This window comes from Bos indicus x Bos taurus, chromosome 12 (assembly GCF_003369695.1).
Source record: "Bos indicus x Bos taurus breed Angus x Brahman F1 hybrid chromosome 12, Bos_hybrid_MaternalHap_v2.0, whole genome shotgun sequence".
NCBI classification, from domain to species: domain Eukaryota; kingdom Metazoa; phylum Chordata; class Mammalia; order Artiodactyla; family Bovidae; genus Bos; species Bos indicus x Bos taurus.
Window position 1 is genome coordinate 72,470,056 of NC_040087.1, and position 21,963 is coordinate 72,492,018.

A 21,963-nucleotide genomic window follows, 5' to 3' on the forward strand; every position below is an offset into this window, starting at 1 on the left:
TGGTCCAGTCGTTAAGAATCTGCCTGAAAATGCAGGGGACACAGGTTCCATCTCTGGTCAGGGAAGATCCCACATGCTGTGGAGCAACCAAGACTGTGCACCACAATTACTGAGCCCATGCGCGCTGACTACTGGAGCCATCACACCTAGAGCCTGTGCTCCGCAACAAGAGAAGCCACTGCAGTGAGAAGCCCACACACTAACTACAGAAAAGTCCTTGCTCAGCAGTGAAGACCCAGTGCAATCAACATTAATTAAAAAAAAAAAAAAAGAGTAAGGCCAGTGGTGAAAGACAGGGAAACCTGGCATGCTGCAGTCCCTGGGGTAGCAGACACCGACACAACTGAGCGACTGAACAACAAATGCCAGTCCTGGCTCAGAGCTTCCACTCCTCTGTCTGCTCTTTTTTAAAATCTTGTTTATTTATTTATCTTTGACTCTGCTGGATCTTCGTTGACACACACGGGCTCTTCCTTGCTGTGTGGGCCTTCTCTTGTTGCCGTGAGTGAGGGCTACTCTCTAGTTGTAGCAGCCATGCTTCTGGTTTTGCTGGCTTCTCTTTTTGCAGAGCAGAGGCTCTAGAGCACACAGGCTTCGGTAGGTGCACCAAGTGGGCTCCGTAGTTGCAGTTGATGGGCCCCAAGGCATGTGGGATCTGAGTTCCTGGACCAGGGATCAAACCCATGTCCACTGCACTGGCAGGAAAATTCTTAACCACTGACCACTAGGGAAGTCCCTGCTCTGTCTGTTCTTGATCCTAATCCTCAACGAGTAAGAAATAAAACAATTGAGAAAATGTTCATTAGCAAACTTGAAACTAACCAAATGAAAACCTTCTGAATAGCAGGAACAATATCAAAAATTGTTCCCATAAAGCCTTCATCTTTGACACCAACCTATAACCCAGTGAATAGCCTTCCCACAAAACAACTGGGAACATAGTTCTTCTTCCTTCACAAGAATTCTGCATAACTGTGAAACTGTAAAAGATATTTAAAACAGTCCAATATAATACCACAACAATCATTTCAAAGTTCTACAAGAGTCTCTGAGGCAGACATCTCTTGGTGGAGTCCTTGTTAGTTAATCTCCTGCAAGCACTTGACATTCCGGCTCACCTCTTGCTTCTTAGGGGAACTTACAGTTTCTCCACTACATTTTCACACTAATTGAAGTGTTTCTGGCCCAATTCTACCATCTTCAAGAAAAACTGAGTAACTCCCTGAGATGGCCCAAGCCACCACCTTAAATACCATCTCCAGCTAAAGAAAGGTTGGTAGGGACACGTATGAGAAGTTAATAGGAAAAGCAGCTAAAATTAAAATGGCTGGGTTTGTTACAGAGATTTAAGTGTTCTCCATTGACAAGATTCTTCTGTGATTTAGAGACATCCTTCTCTTTTTGGTACTGGGAGGAAGGCACCTTTACAAATGGAAATTTCCTTCATCAATGTAAATGTCCCTCACAGAAGGGTAACCTCTGGTCTGTCTTTACAGTTTCTCCTGTGTCTATTTTCAAAAAAAAATCAGCTAAAAATAATCTTTGTGTCAAAAATGCACATTCTCAGGTGACACTTTCTACTACCCTTCAATCATATTCAATGTTTGTAGTTTTGAAATATTTGTAACACCTACAGGAAAAAAAAAAAAAAACTCTGTAGGAAGGAGGTGACAGAGGAGCACAGAGCTGTTGTCAGAAAAACATCTCTTGACTCTGAGTCTCAATGGAGGCTGTGGGAGGAGAGGAAGCCTCAGGAGAGAATGCAGAGAACACTGGCCTGGGAGTCCGAACACTGGGCTTCAGAAACCAGGTTGGCCACCTACGAGTCACATGACCCTAAGCCCATCACGTGCCCACCTGCCCTCCAGGTCTTTGTTTACCTTGAGGAATTGTGGGACAACTAAGAGCCACAACAGCTCAAAGTACTCTAAAACCAACACTAAAAAACAAGTGTAAGCTATGATGATTTTTATGATACAGAAGTCCTGGGAAGAGACCTACTCTATTAATGGCAGAGGCTGGTTTCACAAAGGGCTTGGAAAATTCAGGGCTGCTCACAGGCCACCATGCAGAAAAACTCTTGAGAAAAGTCATTTATAAAAGCCAACATTTCTGGATAGCAACTAAAAGTTTCACTTCTAAGCAGATTTTTTTTTAATTTTTAACCATTATGAACCTTTAAAAAAGAGGCACCTACTTCCCTGACTTCTAAAAGAAAATGGAATAAGGGAGGAGTGGGGAGAATGAGTGAAATAGGTGATGGAGATTAGAAGGTACAATCTTTTAGTTGAAAAAATAAATAGTGAGATGTAATGTAAAACATAGGAAATACAGTCAATAATATTGGAATAACTTTGTATGGTGACAGAGGGCAACTAGACTTGCCGTGATCATTTTATAATGTATACAAATATTGAATCACTATGCTATATACCTAAAACTAATATAATAAGTCAATTATACTTCATTTTTTTTATTTTTAATGGGAATAAAACCTTTTTTATGCTTTTTAAAAAATGAATTAAAAAGCATTCCCATCACTTATGACTCAAGGTCATCACTGTGGATATCACTAACAACTAATGGCTAATGCTAAGCTCTCAAGATCCAGCAGGGTGCACACAGCAGGTCGGCTCTGCAGGTCCCCTTCTGCTTGGCTCAGTGCCCCCTCCTCCTCTCCCTTGCTGTGTGGACTTCGGTGGTTGCTCTCAGCCCACAGTAACTTTGCCACCAAAGCCTCCACTTTGACACTTTGCCACTTTTCAGCCTCCTGCGTTGAGCAAACTCAAGGGACACTTGGAAGAAAGGGGTTGGGAAATAAAGGCAAAAGCCCAGTACAGCTCTTGGGGAGCCAGCCCTGAGTCAAGGCACAAAACCCACTGTGGGACTCAGGATTCTGTTTACCTCCTGCCCATAAGCTGAGCTCCAAAGTGAATATTTACACAAACATGCGCCTCCTTCAGCCTCCACCTAGACCAGAGACCATCAGCAAAAGTGGCCTTGGACAAACAAGTGACTGGACAAGGCCGGGCCCTTTCTAATGTTCCTGGGAACAGGACATAAACCCTGGTCACTCCGCCCCTCTCGGGGAAGGGACTGGGTGAACCCACTCCAGTTCTCTGAGGTCACCCCACTTACACACCAGCAGGTGGAGACCTCACCTCTCAGAGAGAAGCCCCGATGACCTAGGGAGGTGTTCTCTGTGTCTCTGGTCCAGGCAGAGACTTCAGGCTCCTCCTCTCCACCCTGAGGGCCCTGGGCAGGCGGAGACCTGTCCTCCCCACCCACATTCCCCTTGGAGGTGTACAAAGGGGCAGGGCCAGACATGCTGAGAACTCACTGCCTGTTCTGTTCTAATTAGGGGTGACTGTAAATGCCCCAGGTTCAATATCAGACTGGTATTTGTTTCCCCAAGCATTACAATCACTCCTCAATTCTCACAGGACAGAGGTTCACATACCTTGAAATTCTAACCCCAAAATCCTCACCCTGGACTGACATGGCCCTGCCTCTTCCCACTGGTGCTGCCAGGAATACCTGCATTGTGGTTGGTCAGAGCACTGTCTGGGAACCACAGATAATCCATGAGTCATCCTGTACACCAGAGGAATTAAAAAAGGGCTGGAGGTCACAAAATAAATGTGTTCGTGTTTTAGAGAATCCTGAGCTGAGTTTAGATCTTCTACCATATAAAATAAAAAGCCACTTAGGGATGGTAATGAGGGGAAAGGTGGTTTCTTAAAGGGCTCTTGGGTCCGTCTGAACATAGCATGATGCTACTGCTAGTGTCAATACCCTCGTCACTTCCAGCACCCAGAGTGCATGGTCACCTGGAATCTACCCTCAATTACAATCCCCAATCTGACTTCCTGCTCTAGGAAGTTCTTAGCATCCTATTTATTAACTTCAGGCCAAGTTCAGGATGCATGTGTCTTGAGACCTGTAGACAAAGCTCTCAAGATGAGTCTTCCTGGGAATTCCCTGATGGTCCAGTGGTTAAGATGCTTTGCTTTTATTCCATGGCCGAAGTTAAATCCCTGGTTGCAGAACTAAGATCCCATGATCCACACAGTCAAAAAGAATTTTTAAATATTTTTTTAATGAGCATTTCTGACACTGGACGAGCTTTAAGTCATTGAGATGGTCAGGATGGTAAGTCAGAGTGCCTGAGACATAATGTCCCTCTGTCCTTTATGCTTTGTGAGACCATGGGCACATTATGGAATTACTTGGCACTCAGTGTCCTCTATTCTAAAACCAGGACAATATTAAGTCAGGAAGGTGGATTCCTCCAGCTCCATTTCTTCTTTCTCAAGACTGCTTTGGCTATTCAGGGTCTTTTGTGTTTCCATACTAATTGTGAAAATTTTTGTTCTAGTTCTGTGAAAAATGTCATTTGTAATTTGATAGGGATCACATTGAATCTGTAGATTGCATTTGGTAGTATAGTCATTTTCACAATATTGATTCTTCCTGCCCAGAAACACGGAATATCTCTCCAGCTGTTTAAGTCCTCTTTGATTTCTTTCATTAGTGTCTTATAATTTTCTGTGTACAGTTCTTTCATCTCCTTAGGTAAATTTATTTCTAGATTTTTTTTTTTGCAATGGTAAATGGGATTGATTCTGTAATTTCTCTGATTTTTCATTGTTAGTATATAGAAATGCAAGTGATTTCTGTGTATCAGTTTTGTATCCTGCAACTTTGCTAAATTCACTGATTAGCTCTAGTAAATTTCTGATACTATCTTTAGGGTTTTCTATACAGTGTCATGTCATCTGCAGTGAGAGCTTTACTTTTTCTTTTCTGATCTGAATTATTTTTATTTCTTTTTCTTCTCTGATGGCTGTAGCTAGGACTTCCAGAACTATGTTGAATAATAATAATATATTGAATAATAATAATAACAAGACACCCTTGTCTTGTTCCTGATCTTAGGGGGAATGCTTTCAGTTTTTCACCATTGAGAATAATATTTGCTGTAGGCTTATCATATATGGCCTTTACTACATTTAGGTAGGTTCCTTCTATGCCCATTTTTTGAAGAGTTTTAATCATAAATAGGTGCTGAATTTTGTCAAAGGCTTTTTCTGCATCTATTGAGATGATCATATGGTTTTTATTTTTCAATTTGTTTATATGGTATATCACATTGATTGATTTGCATATATTGAAGAATCCTTGCATTCCTGAAATAAACTCAACTTGATCATGGTGTATGAGCTTTTTGATGTGTTGCTGAATTCTGTTTGCTAAAGTTTTGTTGAGGATTTTTGCATCTGTATTCATCGTGATATTGGCTTGTAGTTTTCTGTGTTTTTTTGGTCTGGTTTTGGTATCAGGGTGATGGTGGCCTCAGAGAATGAGTTTGGAAGTGTTCCTTCCTCTGTAATTTTTGTAAAGAGTTTTAGAAGGATAGGCATTAGCTTTTCTCTAAATGTTGATAGAATTCCCTTGTGGAGTCATCTGGTCCTGGGCTTTTGTTTTTTGGGAGATTTTTAATCACAGCTTCAATTTCAGTGCTTGTAATTGGGTTGTTCATAATTTCTATTTCTTCCTGGTTCAGTCTTGGAAGGTTGAACTTTTCTAAGTATCTGTCCATTTCTTCCAAGTTATCCATTTTATTGCCATATAGTTATTCATAATAGTTTCTTATAATCCTTTGTATCTCTGCATCCTCTGTTGTAACCTCTCCTTTTTCATTTCTAATTTTGTTGATTTGATCCTTTTTTTCCTGATGAGTCTGGCTAAAGACTTGTCAATTTTGTTTATCTTCTCAAACAACCAGCTTTTAGTTTTATTAATCTTCACTACTCTTTCTTTCATTTCTTTTTCATGTATTTCTGCTCAGATCTTTATGATTTCTTTCCTTCTACTAATTTGGGGATTTTCTTGTTCTTCTTTTTCTAGTTGTTATAGGTGTAAAGTTAGGTTGTCTATTCAATGTTTCTCGAGGTGGGATTATATTGCTATAAACTTCCCTCTTAGAACTGCTTTTGCTGCATCCCATAGGTTTTGGGTTGTTGTGTTTCCATTGTTATTTGTTTCTAGAAATTTTTGATTTCCCTTTTGATTTCTTCAGTAACCTGTTGGTTATTTAGAAACGTATTGTTTAATCTCCATGTGTATGTGTTTCTTAGAGGTTTTTTTTTTTTTTTTCTTGTAATTGATATCTAGTCTCATAGCATTGTGGTCAGAGAAAATGCTTGATATGATTTCAATTTTCTTAAATTTACTGAGGTTTGATTTGTGATGCAAGATGTGGTCTATCCTGGAGAATATTCCGTGTGCACTTGAGAAGACGGTGTATTCTTCTGCATTCAGATGGCATGTCCTGAAGATATCAATGACACCCATCTCATCTAATGTATCATTTAAGACTTGTGCTTCCTTATTAATTTTCTGTTTTGATTATCTGTCCATTGATGTGAGTGGGGGCTTAAAGTCTCCTACTATGATTGTGTTACTGTCAATTTCTCCTATTATGTCTGTTAGCATTTGTCTTATGTACTGAAGTACTCCCATGTTGGGCGCACAGATATTCACAATTGTTATGTCTTCCTCTTGGATTGACCCCTTGATCATTATGTAGTAACCTTCCTTATCTCTTGTAATCTTCCTTTTAAGGTCTATTTTGTCTGATATGAGGATTGCTCCTCCAGCTTTCTTTTGCTTCTCATTTGCATGGAACATATTTTTCCATCCTCTCACTTTCAGTCTATATGTGTCTTTAGGGCTGAAGTGGGATTCTTGTAGACAGCATATATATGGGTCTTATTTTTGTATCCATTCAGCCAGTCTGTTTCTTTTGGTTGGAACATTTAATCCATTTACATTTAAAGTAATTATTGATATGTATGTTCTTATTGCCATTTTCTTAACTGTATGGGGATGAGTTTGTAGATCTTCTTTCTTCTCTTGTATTTCTTGACTATATAAGTCCCTTTAACATTTGTTATAAAGCTGGTTTTGTGGTACTGAATTCTCTTAACTTTGCTTGTCTGAAAAGCATTTGATTTCTCCATCAGTTTTGAATGAGATTCTTGATAGGTACAGTAATCTTGCCCGTAGATTTTTCCCTTTCAGTACTTTAAATATATCCTGCCATTCCCTTCTGGCCTGCAGGGTTTCTGCTGAAAGATGAGCTCTTAAGTGTATGGGGTTTCCCTTGTACATTACTTGCTGCTTCTCCATTGTTGCTTTTAATAGTCTTTATTTGTGTTCAGTCTTTGTTAGTTTGATTAATATGTGCCTTGGCATGTTTCTCCTTGGATTTATCCTGTATGGGACTCTTTGTGCCTCTTGGACTTGACTGTTTCCTTTTCCATGTTTGGGAAATTTTCAACTATAATCTCTTCAAAAATATTTTCATACCCTTTCTTTTTCTCTTCTTCTTCTGGGACCCCTATAATTCGAATGTTGGTGGGTCTGATATTGTACCAGAGGTCTCTGAGGCTATCCTCAGTTCTTTTCATTCTTTTTACTTTATTCTGCTCTTCAGAAGTTATTTCCACCATTTTATCTTCCAGCTCACAGATTCATTCTTCTGCTTCAGATATGGATTCCTTCTAGAGTATTTTTAATTTCTGTGTTTGTGTTGTTTATCTCTGTATGTTTATTCTTCAATTCTTCTGGGTCTTTGTTAATTGATTCTTGCAGCTTCTCCATTTTGTTTTCAAGATTTTTGATCATCTTTACTACCATTATTCTGAATTCTTTTTCAGGTAGCTTGCCTATTTCCTCTTCATTTATTTGGACTTCTGTTTTTTCTAGTTTGTTCCTTCATTTGTGTAGCATTTCTCTGCCTTTTCTTTTTTTTTTTAACTTATTGTGTTTGAGGTTTCCTTTTCCCAGGCTTCAAGGCTGAATTCTTTCTTCTTTTTGTTTTCTGTCCTCCTAAGGTTGGTCCAGTGGTTTGTGTAAGCTTCGTATAGGGTGAGATTTGTGCTGAATTTTTGTTTGTTTGCTTATTTTTCCTCTTATGGGCAAGGATGAGTGAGGTGGTAATCCTGTCTGCTGATGATTGGGTTTGTATCTTTGTTTTGTCTGTTGTTTAAATGAGGCATCCTGCACATGGTGCTACTGGTGGTTGGGTGATGCTGGGCCTTGTATTCAAGTGATTTCCTTCATGTGAGTTCTCACTATTTGATACTCCCTAGGGTTAGTTTTCTGGTAGACTAGAGTCATGGAGTCAGTGCACCCACTCCAAAGGCTCAGGGCTTGATCTCAAGTTTTGCGTGGGTCTATATATTCTTTTCCACTGGCCAGGTACTCCTGTCCACTCTCAGCTGGTGTTCTGCATGCACTTCTGTGTCTTCCTGATGTATTCCTGAAGGTGTATTCCTGATGTATCATGGAGAGAGATGTACTCCAGGTCCACCTACTCCTCCGCCTTCTTGTTATCTGCTACTAGTACTTCTAATACTACAGAAGATGAGCCCCCACATTTACCAGGTCCTCAATTTCCCACTTCTCTGCCATGACTGCCCAACAACCAACCTCCTGAAAGAGGGGCGAGGGCTCTACCAGTTTCACCTTCCTAGATCCCCGGCAAGCAGTATTACTGGGGCTGGACAACTTTGAAATCAACACTCCACCCTGCCCTCACAAGGCACTGCAGTATGTCAGTCATCAATGCCCTCTCAAAGGTGGCACTCCACCCCACATACCTGTCCCCACTCTCTGACACAATGGTCAACCCACCTTTGTCATCAAAGACTCCATCTCCCAGGACCACTCAGTCACCTGTGAGCTGACAGATTCTCTGGTCCCTCCAATTGTGTGGGGCAGACTTCACCTACTGCGCTGCCTGCTGCCCTTTGGCACAACACAACAGTGCCCTTTGGTACAACACAACCTTTAAACAAGAGCCACACCCCCCAACTCTAAACCACCTGGCCCACCCACTTTATCGTCAACACAATGGACTTATGACAACTCGCCAACTTCTCCACCCCTTTCACAGCACCTGCATCTTACATCCCTTCTGCTCTCACACACTCACAGGCTACCCATGTCCCTATGGGAGCACTAAGGGACCATTGAGAGCACAAGCCACCCAAGTGGGTCTGCAGCAGACCTTGAGTAGGCTCAGCCAGAATAGATGGGCTGATGGCACTGTGTCCCCAGGTTGGAACTGTCTCTCTGGGGGATCTTGACCCAGGATCTTCAGGGTCATGAAGGTCACTGACCTCACCGCTTTCTGTCTCTGGTTGTCTACTCCACATCCCCTCCTACACCTTCTGCCAATGCCAGGCTGCCAGGATCCCCCTTCATGCAGGAAACCACCCCACATCCAGGGACAGAAACCAGCATGGATGGTGCATGGAGTCTCTGCAATTCGGTGATGAAGCTGGAGCTCCTCATCACAGGGAGCTCTGGCCTGGGTGACCCAGCTTACAGGGAAGGAGGCAGCTCAGGGTAGGGTGTACTCTTGGGAGCTCTGGTAGCTCCAGCCCAAATGCAGGGCCATGGGTTCGGTGTCACAGGAAGGGGAGAGATGACGATCGCTTCTTAGGAAAGCATTTATCAGATGTGAATTGGGCAACTTAACAATTACTTGCTCAGCACCTATAAAACATCTTATGTTATCTGGGCTCTGGTCCAAGTTTATGTCCTCCAAACCACATTTCTTGAGTTTGTAGTATATTCTTTTGGTCAAGGATCACTTTCAGCATTTATCTTATTTACTGAGCATCAATAATATCCTAATATGTTATAAAATGTCTTTTCCACCATACAAGGTGTATGGTATAAAATGTCTTTTCCTTCCACAACACTATGTTTTAACCTGTTAAAAGGAAAATAGTTAATCCCCAGAGGTCCAGTCCTTTAAGCATCTGTCCACTCTAAAGATAAACACAACTGCTGGGCTACATCATGATTTCTAGACATTTTATCCTCTAATCTTAAAATACTGGCCTCTCTCCCCACAGGTCCCGTCCATCTCAGTACTGACCTGCATATAATAAAAAGCAATGCACAGTATATAAAAGCTTTTACCTCAAGAAGTATAAAAATTCCCCAAACTAAATAGGATTTCCAGTGACACTTGAAGATTGCTTTCATTAAAGAAGGCTCCCGTGCATCTTTCTCAGCTCTCAAAACTTCTTGATCCCAGTACCTGTGATGAAAAACAAAGTACAGTAAAGAACAATGTGTCCACCAGACAAAAGAGGGAGGTGGCAGACTGGAGGAAAAGTCTTTACTACAAGGCGCTCTGTGGATGCCCCATAAATGCTGGCTAATTGCTCACTGGATGCCTGAAAGATGAGCAGTGCAGACCCTGAAGCACGGGAAAAACAGGCCTTGAGGGAAAAGTCTCAGTCTCAGGAAACAAGTTCCTGCCAAGCCTTTGCTGGATTCACAGGGTCGTGAGCAGCTCAGGAGAGCAGACACCCTCCTCCAGGGACCCTACCTCGAGGGACAGAGTTTGGCCTCCAGGGTCTTGGCTGCAGGTTCTCTCCACTTCCACAAATGCACAGAGAATATAGGATCCCCAGCTTCCAAAGTGTGTTAAGCCCAGGGTCAGCCTGAGGGGGGTGTGACGTGTCAGGGGAAAGAAGCTCAGGAGAACCCAGAGGAAGGCAAAGCTCCCCACAACACAACTTTACCCACACATGGAAATTCTCAGTCTTCCTCCCCTTCTCCCTGCTGCCTGTGCTCACCCTTGTAGTTCTTCTCCAAGGTGCTGGGAGCGATCTTCCGGAAGCACGGAGTACATGTCATCTTCTTCTAATCTTCGTTTGTAACCAATTTTAAACAAGGGATTTAGCCAACTGTTAAAAATTAAGAGAAATAGAGAGTCACAGATATACAAATCACACATATCTAATTAAGTTCTAACTCTTGAGCTTTGTAAAAAAAAAGGGGGGGGGGGGAGAGAAGAAAAAAGAGAGAAATGGAAGAGGAAGAATCAATATAGTGAAAATGAGTATACTACCCAAAGCAATCCACAGATTCAGCACAATCCCTATTAAACTACCAACAGTATTTTTCACAGAACTAGGACAAATAATTTCAGAATATGTATGGAAACACAAAAGATCTCAAATAGCCGATTCAATCTTGAGAAAGAAGAATGGAACTGGAGAATCAACCTGCCTGACTTCATACAACACTACAAAGCTACAGTCATCAAGACAGTATGGTACTGGCACAAAGACAGAAATATAGATCAATGGAACAAATAGGAAGCCCAGAGATAAATCCATGCATCTATGGACACTTTATCTTTGATAAACGAGGCAAAATTATACAATAGAGAAAAGACAGTCTCTTCAAGAAGTGGTGCTAGGAAAACTGGTAAACTACATGTAAAAGAATGAAACCAGAACACTATCAAACACCATACATAAAAATAAACTCAAAATGAATTAAAGGCCTAAATGCAAGACCAGAAAGTATAAAATTCTTAGAGGAAAACATAGACAGACTCTCTTTGACATAAATTACAGCAATATCCTCTATGACCCACCTCCCAGAGTAACAACAATAAACAAAAAGGACCTAATTAAACTTTAAAAATTTTGCACAACAAAGTAAACTATAAGCAAGGTGAAATGACAGCCTTCAGAATGGGAGAGGATAACAGCAAACAAAACAACTGACAAAGAATTAATCTTCACCGTATACAAGCAGCTCATGCAGCTCAATATCAGAAAAACTAACCCAATCAAAAAGTGAGCAAAAGACCTAAACAGACTTTTCTCGAAAGAAGACATACAGATGGTTAATAAATACATGAAGAAAAAGACAAATCAAAACCACAATGAGGTATCATCTCACACTGGTCTCACACTGGTATCATCAAAACATTCTACAAACAATAAATGCTAGAGAGGGTGTGGAGAAAAGGGAACCTTCTTACACTTTCGGTGGGAAAGCAAACTGGTACAGCCACTAATTTTGGAGAACAGTGTGGAGATTCCTTTAAAAACTGGAAATAGAACTGCCATTCTGAGTGAGTTAAATTGAGTGAAGTTTCTCAGTCATGTCCGACTCTTTGCGACCCCGTGGACTGTAGCCCACCAGGCTCCTCCGTCCATGGGATTATCCAGGCAAGAATACTGGAGTGGGTTGCCATTTCCTTCTCCAGGGGATCTTCCCAACCCAGGGATCAAACCCAGGTCTCCCACATGGCAGGTAGACACTTTAAACTCTGAGCCACCAGGGAAGCCGAGCAAACTGCCATATGACACAGCAAATCCCACTGCTGGGCAAATGCCTCAAGGAAACCAGAATTGAAAGAGACATATGTACCCCAGTGTTCATTGCAACACGGTTTACAATAGCTAGGATGTGAAAGCAACCTAGATCTCCATCAGCAGATGAACGGATAAGGAAGTTATGGTACATATATACAGTGGAATATTACTCAGCTATAAAACGGAACACATTTAAGTCAGTTCTAATGAGGTAGATGAACCTGGAGCCTATTATACAGAGTGAAGTAAGTCAGAAACAGAAAGCCAAATCCTGTGTATTAACACATATATATGGAATTTAGAAAGATGGTACCAATGATCCTATATGCTGGGAAGCAAGGGAAACACAGATGTAAAGAACAGACTTTTGGACTCAGAGGGAAAAGGCAAGGATGGGATGACTTGAGAGAATAGCATTGAAACATGTAGACTATCATATGTAAAACAGATGGCCATGCAAATTCGATGTATGAAACAGGGCACCAAAAGCCAGTGCTCTGGGACAACCCAGAGGGATAGGGTAGGGAAAAAAGTGGGAGGTAGGTTCAGGATCAGGGGGACACACGTATACCTGTGGCCAATTCATGTTGATGTATGGCAAAAACCATTATAATATTGTAATTATCCTAAAATAAATTTAAATAAATAATTACATATGTGTTTACACACACACACACATATTTATACACCCTAATTCTATACAATGAGAGGCCCTGGAGTAATGACATACTGGTAGCAAAGAGCATTCCAGTCCTTAGATCTTGGGGTTCTGTTTTTTTTTTTTAACATACACAATTACATTTCCTTTCTTGTGGTGAGAATTTTTAAGGTCTAATCTCTTAGCAGCTTTCAAATATGCATAGAGTATTACTAACTATAGTCACCACACCAGACATTACATCTCCATAGCTTTTTTATTTTATAACTGGAAGTCTGTGCCTTTACGGACCCTTCACCCAGATCTTAACTTTCTGATACCCTTCTTCTCTAAAAGGAGCCAAGGCTCCTTGAAGAAATAGCTGGTTCCAAGGTTGGGGCAGTTTATGTAAGCACATGATAATTAGCTTTTCTGATTATAATATAAATGCCAGACATTAAACTTTGGAGACATCCTTGTCGAAGACAGCCACCTCCAATGAACATGTGCCACCTACACAACTAGATAAAGAGCCAGGCCACCCCACCCATGAAGTTCCCGCTTGGAAAAAGCTCTGGTTGACTTGATAACAGACTATCTTGCTGACTGCTTGGTTCTCCCTTCTCACACTTTATTTCCCGCTCTTGTGTTTTAAATTCACCAATAAAGAGTGACAGAGAAGGCAATGGCACCCCACTCCAGTACTCTTGCCTGGAAAATCCCATGAATAGAGGAGCCTGGAAGGCTGCAGTCCATGGGGTCGCTGAGGGTCAGACACGAATGAGCGATTTCACTTTCACTTTTCACTTTCATGCATTGGAGAAGGAAATGGCAACCCACCCCAGTGTTCTTGCCTGGAGAATCCCAGGGACGAGGAAGCCTGGTGGGCTGCCGTCTATGGGGTCACACAGAGTTTGACACGACTGAAGTGACTTAGCATACTTAGCAATAAAGAGTGAACCATCAAAATCCTAGACACCCCACCCTCAACCCCCAAAAGGCAGAATCTCAAGTCCAGACTTACTCACCTGCCCTCTCTCTATTCAGGACCTGCCTGTGTCACCCCAGGTGTGTCTGGTACCCTCCACAACACGTGAATGAGTGATACACCTCATCATTTCAAAGTCCCCTGATGGGTTGTTGCTAACACGTGTCTCACAATCATAAGAACCACAAGAGCCAGTCAAGCCACAACACTGGCTCCAAAAGGAAAATTTCTGTGCGGGCTGCTCATAACTAGTATAAGCCCTGGTAAGCAGAGCCCCAGGCAATCCTGGCAAAAGCCTCACTGTCTACAGCCTAAGACCTACAGGCAGAGAAAGTCCAAGAAGGAACAACTTGCACCATAAAATAAGGGAGCCCTGAAAGAGTCATGAGGTTGTATAGAAAAGACAGAGAAGCCAGCTTGAATGACTTTTGCTAGACAAATCGGGGCTACATTGAGAATCAAAACAAATAATTGGCAATGAATAACAACAAATTAAATAAAGACAGGATCTCTGAATCCATGTTGTTACATTAACAGGAAAGAAAGGAATGCTCTTGCAAACAGAGGCAAACAAACACAAAAGGAGTGATGGAGTCAGAAAATTATCAATGGAAGTTAAAACCAGTGGGTGAAAGTTTGATGTGGAAGACGGTATCCATATAATCTCAAATTCTCTCTCTGCAAATTACTTATTATAAAAGGGAAAAAAACAGTTAACTATACACAGGATACCCCTCAAACCCTGTTCAAATCCATTAGGCATTATTTAAATGATAATAAAATGTAGAGATAGCCCAAAGATTAACACCATTTTCCTGACCTTGCCAGGGTAAGGAAAATTTCAAGGTAAGACAATAATAACCAGTGAAAGCAGAGATCAAACTTCTTTTATTCCATTATTCCAAGGACAGTATGTATACAGAATTGATGCTCAAGAATTATTTACTGAATGCATGAATGTTCATGAATCATTAAAGAAGCAATAAGAGAAACTGGGCTTCAGCTTTTACAAACTCTGGTAGGTTGGCACCTCCAAAGAACCCCAATCCAGGAGACAGAAGACTGGATCCTAATCCCAACAGTGGCCCTGAGGACCCAGGGCCTCAACTGTGCCACCTCCTCCACTTCTCCACTCCAGGTCAGCATCTCAGTGACCCTTACTATGTCTCAATTTCCTTCCAAAACAAAAGTATATAAGTCTGTGAGCTTTACCACTAAACAGGTTTGAAACATGTTAGGCCATTTACCCTACAGTCATTCCCCACAGAAAACACTCAGAATTAGCACTGGGATGTGCCCAGATGATGACACTTCCCCCCACACTAGTGCAGGAAGAAAAGAGTTCTGGAAATTGTTTGCAAAATTACATGAATGTCCTTAACAATGCTAAACCATATGCTTAAATATGGTCAAGATGGTAAATTTTATGTTTTGTGCATTTTTCCACAATTTAAAAAAATGTAATGAGAAAAAAATTGCACATGATGTACCTTAGTTGGAAATCTTCCTGTGTTAGAGTCTAGACTTTGTCACTTTCTGGTTGAATGACCACAAACTAGCCACATAACATCTCAGTATGGGCCTCTGGAAACTGAGGAGAACATGTGGAGATAACACCTCCCAAGGCTGCTGAGGGTTTCACCTGAGAAGACAGTGTTGCTCTAAACAGGAAAACATCTCACCAGAAAAAGAGCAGCTGTCACCACGACAGAGATCCTGAGTAATCCCACTGGGCCCCAGTAGAAAATCTCTGATAACTTTGACAGATGCAGTTACAATGACAGAGCCCAACAGGAAGAACAAAGACTCTGCTTCTTTCCTGGCAGTCAGTCAGTGAAACGCCATGGAATCTTTGTTTAACAGACCTGCCAGCTTCCTTTCCCCTCTATAATAGTGATCTCTTTCCCTGGCCCTTTGAAGACTTGCATGTAGCTCTCCATAGTTGTAAACCTCAAACTATAATTCTCTGCTGATCCCATAAGCCTATCTTTTGCAGAGAAATATCTGATACCCTCTTTGTTTCATGTCAACAGAGAGAAAGGGGGTCAACATGTATGGGGGACCCCTGGAAGACTCAGGCAACTTATTCCCTTGACACATCTGAATGGACTCTAATTGACACCTCTCAGGATGATGAGGTAGGACGGTCAAGATCCCAAAAAATCAAGAAAAAACTACAAGAGATAAAATTTTTAGGCAGATTAGTTTTCCACAAGGACACACCATACCTCTGGGATGTTCTACACCTTGCTTGAGACTGTAGTTATTGTATAAAATTACCAAAACTCAACAAACTAAATGCTTACAGGAAACAGGTCAAGACCAGAAAAAGCACTTGGCAGAGCTCACCCAGCCTCCATCTACAACATGTGGATCTCTCACTGTTAATGAGGAACAAGTGGTATTCTGGAAATGGTGCAAAGAATCCTAGCTTGAAATTAAACATTTCTATGTATTCACAATCATTAGTTACTGACAGCCTAACAGCACCAACCTCCCTAAACCATCTCAGCACTAGGCCAGTTCACATCCCCCCTCATGTCATCAGCTTCTCTGACAAGAGTCTCTGGAGAGTCTGACTTGACACTAGTGGCAGTTTCCACACCCACACTCCCTTTGCAAGGGGACAGTTTACTGACTGAGATGTGGCCAGTGTCAGTGGAGTAAGGATGCAACCATTCCCTGATGGCCAAATGCATCTGGTCCAAGACCCCGCTCCACCCTCATCTCTGGGGATAGGGCCTGCACTAACCCCCAACCTGCTGCTTCTGGGATAGGGGGGGTGGTGGGAGAAATGCAGAGCACAACCCCAAGGCTGCAGTGTAGGACAGCGGGGACATTGCCAGGGAGAGTCTCAACAGACTGGGCATGGTTCAAAAATTGTGCCACTGATTTTCAATAATGGGAAAAAGGAAGAGTCATTCAACAAACCATGATAGGAATATGGGCTGTTTGGGAAAATGAGGTCTATCTTATACCAAATACTAAAATATATATATATATATATAGTTGTCTTTATTGTTAGAAATTAAATAAGAAAAGAGAGCCAAAATAGAATGCTTACAGAGATATAGAGGATGCTAGGATTTTAAAAAAGACATATTACAAAAGCAATAGGAGAAGCTAAAAAGAAAAGTTCAATATAATTAATTATATCTAATTTAAAACCTTTAAAGAACAAAGGAAAATCTGAAAAAGTATTATATGCACTATTGCAAATTATTCAAATATAAAAATGCCTCATAGGAAAAAATGTCTATGAAGAGACAATTCAAAGAAAGACAAATAGTCAATAAAGTTCCAACTCTAAAAATCAAATAAATTCTTATTAAAACTGATATTGGACTTCCCTGATGGTCCAGTAGTTAAGAACCCATCTGCTAATGCAGGGAACACAGGTTTGATTCCTGGTCCAGGAAGATTCCACGTGGCATGGAGCAACTAAGCCCATGAGCCACAACTACTGATGCCCACTCGCCCTGGAGCCTGTGCTCCATAAGAAGAGAAGCCCATGTGCCATAACTAGGGAGGAGCCTCCCTTCACCACACAACTAGAAAAAAGCACGAGAGCAGCAATGATGACCCAGCGTGGACAACAATAAATAAGTAACTGTTTGACATTTTTAACCTCAGTCCCATTAGAAATGTAATTCAGGTACTCACAAATAGCAATGAAATAAACACACAAGCAGTTTTTAAGAGGGCAAACCTGATGGAACAAAATTCGGCTTTCACCAGTTATTCTACTTCTAAGAAACAGCCAAATTATCAGTGAGTGTACGTGGCTAATAGAAATAAACTTTTATTCACTTCTTCTTCTATAGTTTTAATTTTATTGCAGAAATTTCTAAAATCCACAATAATTACCTATAGCCATAACGTATGCCTTCTCTTTGACCCTAAGTCCCACCTGTGCTGTGAAAACACTAAAACTCCAGTGAGGTCATTTGTATAAAGACAATAAGCTAGTTACTGGCATCATTTGCAAGTTTAGAAAGCAGGTGAAATATGAGAAGAAAAGCAAACACCCAATGAGAAGATGAAAACTCAGTTTTTCTCTACAAGGCGGACTCTGTCTCTGGGAAGTACTTCCTGCCTGGGCTCATGTCAGCTTTCCCCAGGGCAGTGAATGGGGAACACAAGGAAATCACGAGGGTACCTCAGACTTTACGTACAGGCTGGAAATTGTGTTCAACAACTAACTTCACAAAGTCTGGACCCCTTTTAAAAGTTAACATTGAAGTAGTAATGCCAGTGGGAGGGGTGGCTGAAAGCAGAAGCCAGTCTCAACCTCCCATCAGAATCACCTGGAGCTTATTTAACCCCCACCCCCAGAATTTCTAACTTTACACAATTGGTCTAGAAAGAGTGAGGGGGGGATCTGCATTTCTAACAAACTCCCAGGTGATGAGGATGAGCAGGTCTGAAAGCTCTGAGAAGAGCCGTCCTGAAGCTTGATTATAGAGATGGCTCACATGCATCATCTCCAACAGCAAGAACTTTAAGAACTTCCCTTGAGAGACTCCTGCCAATAAGACCAAAGGTGTGTTTGGAATCGGCTTCTCTGTGCATTTACAAACAAGTACACAAATAGAACCTACTCGATACAGCAGTTACATACACAGGGAGCCAGACTGCCTGATTTGGGGTCCAACTCTTTCACTTTCTAGCTGTGTGCTGGTAGACAACTCACTCAACCTCTCTGCTTCAGCAACTTCAAGTGTGAAATAAGAGGTAATAGCTTCTCTCCTTCCAGCAGGAAAACTGGAAATGGGTATCTACCAAGATGAATGAAAAGTCTTTATCTTCCCATTTCCAAACACACATTTTGAAAATCCACAGACAGAAGGTGCCTGGAGAGTTGCTTGCCCTGCCTTAAGCAGATGTTTGACTATTTCAGTATTATTTAGAGTAACCACACCCACATTCCTTCTTCTAAGCCCCTCTTTCCTTAAGGGCCACCAAATGACCAAGAGACGTAACTACACACTGAATACACCACCATCAGAACAAGCATAGGCGCTCCCATTCCCTGGGGATCCCTTAGGCTGTCCCATAAAAGAAGTATCAGACTTTGTGGAAAAGATGAATGGGTTAGGTTCCAGAAACAAAAGACCTAATAATCACCAAAGAGTGATTAAAATCCAGAGGTTCAGGCCTGCCTAGTTAGTTCAGTTCAGTTCAGTTGCTCAGTCGTGTCCGACTCTTTGTGACCCCATGAATCGCAGCACACCAGGCCTCCCTGTCCATCACCAACTCCCAGAGTTTACTCAAACTCATGCCCATTGAGTTGGTGATGCCATCCAGCCATCTCATCTTCTATCGTCCCCTTCTCCTCTTGCCCCCAATCCCTCCCAGCATCAGGGTCTTTTCCAACCAGTCAACTCTTCTCATGAGGTGGCCAAAGTAAAGTATTGGAGTTTCAGCTTTAGCATCAGTCCTTCCAATGAACACCCAGGACTGATCTCCTTTAGGATGGACTGGTTGGATCTCCTTGCAGTCCAAGGGACTCTCAAGAGTCTTCTCCAACACCACAGTTCAAAAGCATCAATTCTTTGGTGCTCAGCTTTCTTCACAGTCCAACCCTCACATCCATACATGACCACTGGAAAAACCATAGCCTTGACTAGATGGACCTTTGTTGGCAAAGTAATGTCTCTGCTTTTGAATATGCTATCTAGGTTGGTCATAACTTTCCTTCCAAGGAGTAAGCATCTTTTAATTTCATGGCTGCAATCACCATCTTCAGTGATTTTGGAGCCCAAAAAAATAAAGGTCCCAGCTATTAGATGAAGACTTCAGGTAAGAGCTTCAGCTCTCTGCAGCATTTTTCATTGGTGTTTGCTCACAGTTCAGGGACCCTTCAGCGGTTTCAGGACCAAATGACTCCTGGGCAGGACCATCTGCATCAAGACCATGCACTGTTTCTCTGAAGGCTAAAGATCTGCATAAGACCCCACAGGTTTCAGGGACCACATCCCCAAGGTTTAGTCCTCAAATGTGGAAGTGGAGATATTCACAACAGAGAAAGGGGCTGTTCAAATACATACTCCAGTCCTGGCTGTGTGTCCCAGGCAAAAGCAAAACGTGTTCAAGAATAGTATCCCCATTCATTGCATTAAAAACAAGTGTTTTTACACACATGAAACTTGTCACAAATAGATACCAGGAAATGCAGTGAGAGATGTACAGGGAGAGAGGGAGGGAGGAAGGGAGACATTGTCATAGGCACAGTGACGAGGGAGCCTGGTGCAGGCGGAACTCAGCTGTCACCTAAGGAATATGGGGAAAATGGGGACGTTCTTGGACGATGGTAACAGTGCAGGACACTAATTGGATAAAGTAAGCTGTTCATAAACTGCTTGCTTAGGGGGAAAATAAGGATGCCGCTTTAGTTCAGAACTGCGAATTCCTGAGCAGTACTGGGGAAGCCGGCTAAGGATGGAGTGTGGGTGCGTGGTACTGGGTGTGTGGGGGGTGGTCCAGTCCTCCCGCTTGGCGGGAGACTCCCCTTGGGCAGCCTGGGGTCTCAGCTTCCCTGCCTCCTGCTTCACTCGCCGCCCCTCCTACTTCACCCTATTCCCGTCCTACTAGGGCCTAAGGAGTTTGCTGGTGGGGCAGCGAGCTACAAGTCAGGGAGCCCCACCACGAGTTCCCTCTCCCGGGCTCGCCAGATGCCAGGGACCACGTGGCCCCACGGGCTACAAGCAGCCAGGTGCCCAGGGCGCCAGCGGAAAGCGCTCCCTCGCCCCGACCACCCCCCTCCTCGGTCCCCAAAAGCGCAGCGGCGGCGTCAAGCACCCGCCCCACGACGGCGGAGGTGCCACAGCCCAGGCGGGCTCTCACCAGAAGAACAGGCGCGAGCAGAAGTTCGCGTCCTGCAGCGGGTTGGGCTTCCGCATCTTGCCGGCGGGGGCGGCCGCGGGCCGGGGTCGCGCTGCTCTGGTGATGGAGCTGCTCCTGGAGGCGCCGGCGGGGAGGCTGGAGGCTCAGACACAGCGCGGTCCTCTCTGGGGGAGACAGAACCACCTGCTTCAGGGAGTGGAGCACAGGGCGCGCCGCCCGCTCGGTGCCTCTGCCCCTGGGGCCTGGAGTCGGGAGCGGTAGGGGCAGCAGGACCAAGCGGCAGCCAGCCGGGCTCTGCCGGGGGCCGCGCAGGTGTGAGGCGAGGCTGCAGGCGCGCTTGATGGAGCCACTTAGGGAAACTGCGGCACTCAAGGCACCGGACAGAGGCGCCTACGTTTGGGCACCGGGCTGCAAATTCTACCAAAGGGCGCACTCTGAGCCCGGGCCCCCACCCAGAAGACGGAGAGGGAGGGGCAGGCTGCATCAGAAACGCTCCCTCAGCTGTGATGAAGACCCAGGGAAAGCTGGCACAAGGAGATAGCAGCCTGCGCTCTGGGCACTCTGCCCTCATCAAGACCAAATAAGGGTGCTACAGGAGGGTGTCCAGCTTTAATGGAGCAAGGAGCTTGTGGGACCTTCCTGGGATAGACCCCACCCCATGCCCTCTACCTGCCTCTTGTTTGTGCATGCAGTGCTCACTCAGTCCTGTTCATCTGTTTGTGACCCCTGGACTGTAGCCCACCAGACTCCTCTGTCCATGGGATTATCTAGGCAAGAATACTGCAGTGGGTTGCCATTTCCTCCTCCAGGGGATCTTCCTGAACCATGGATCTAGCCTGCATCCTGCTTCTCTTTGCATTAGCAGGTGGATTCTTTACCACTGAACCACCTGAGAAGTCCCTCTTGCTTGGAGAAAAGCTTTAATCTCCAGGCCTCCTATGAGCCACAGGAGGCTGGCTCAAGAATTAACGATTGAAAGAATATGAATGTGTAGTAACAACAACAACAAAATATTAAACCATAGCTCAGCCATAGAGCAATCACAAAATCTTTAGTCCTTCCCTGAAGGATTTAGATCATATAGATGACAGTGTCTGATGCACATTCCTGAGTTGTTCTACAGATACTAAAACCCTTACCAGATGGAAGAAGTTAACTGCATGATGACCATGAGCAGGGAGCCCCCACACCATCTGGAGCCTGAGGACTGAAGATGTTAAACCCCGTGACACGACCCTGTTACCTCATCATCAACCAATCAGAGAATAATGAGGGAAACCTACACT

General features: G+C 43.2%; 1 protein-coding gene across 1 annotated transcript in view; it reads right to left on the reverse strand.

Moving 5' to 3' along the window:
- LOC113902491 (multidrug resistance-associated protein 4-like) overlaps positions 1 to 21,078 on the reverse strand; it is a 227,084-nt gene extending 206,006 nt beyond the window's left edge. Inside the window, exons 1-3 of the mRNA XM_027557826.1 lie at positions 20,678 to 21,078; positions 10,668 to 10,778; positions 10,003 to 10,123 (exon numbers count right to left, since the gene is read on the reverse strand). Of these exons, the coding sequence (XP_027413627.1) occupies positions 10,003 to 10,123; positions 10,668 to 10,778; positions 20,678 to 20,733 (288 nt within the window). The 5' untranslated portion in view covers positions 20,734 to 21,078. The remainder of the gene's footprint in view (positions 1 to 10,002; positions 10,124 to 10,667; positions 10,779 to 20,677) is intronic.
- Between the last annotated feature and the right edge of the window lie 885 nt (positions 21,079 to 21,963).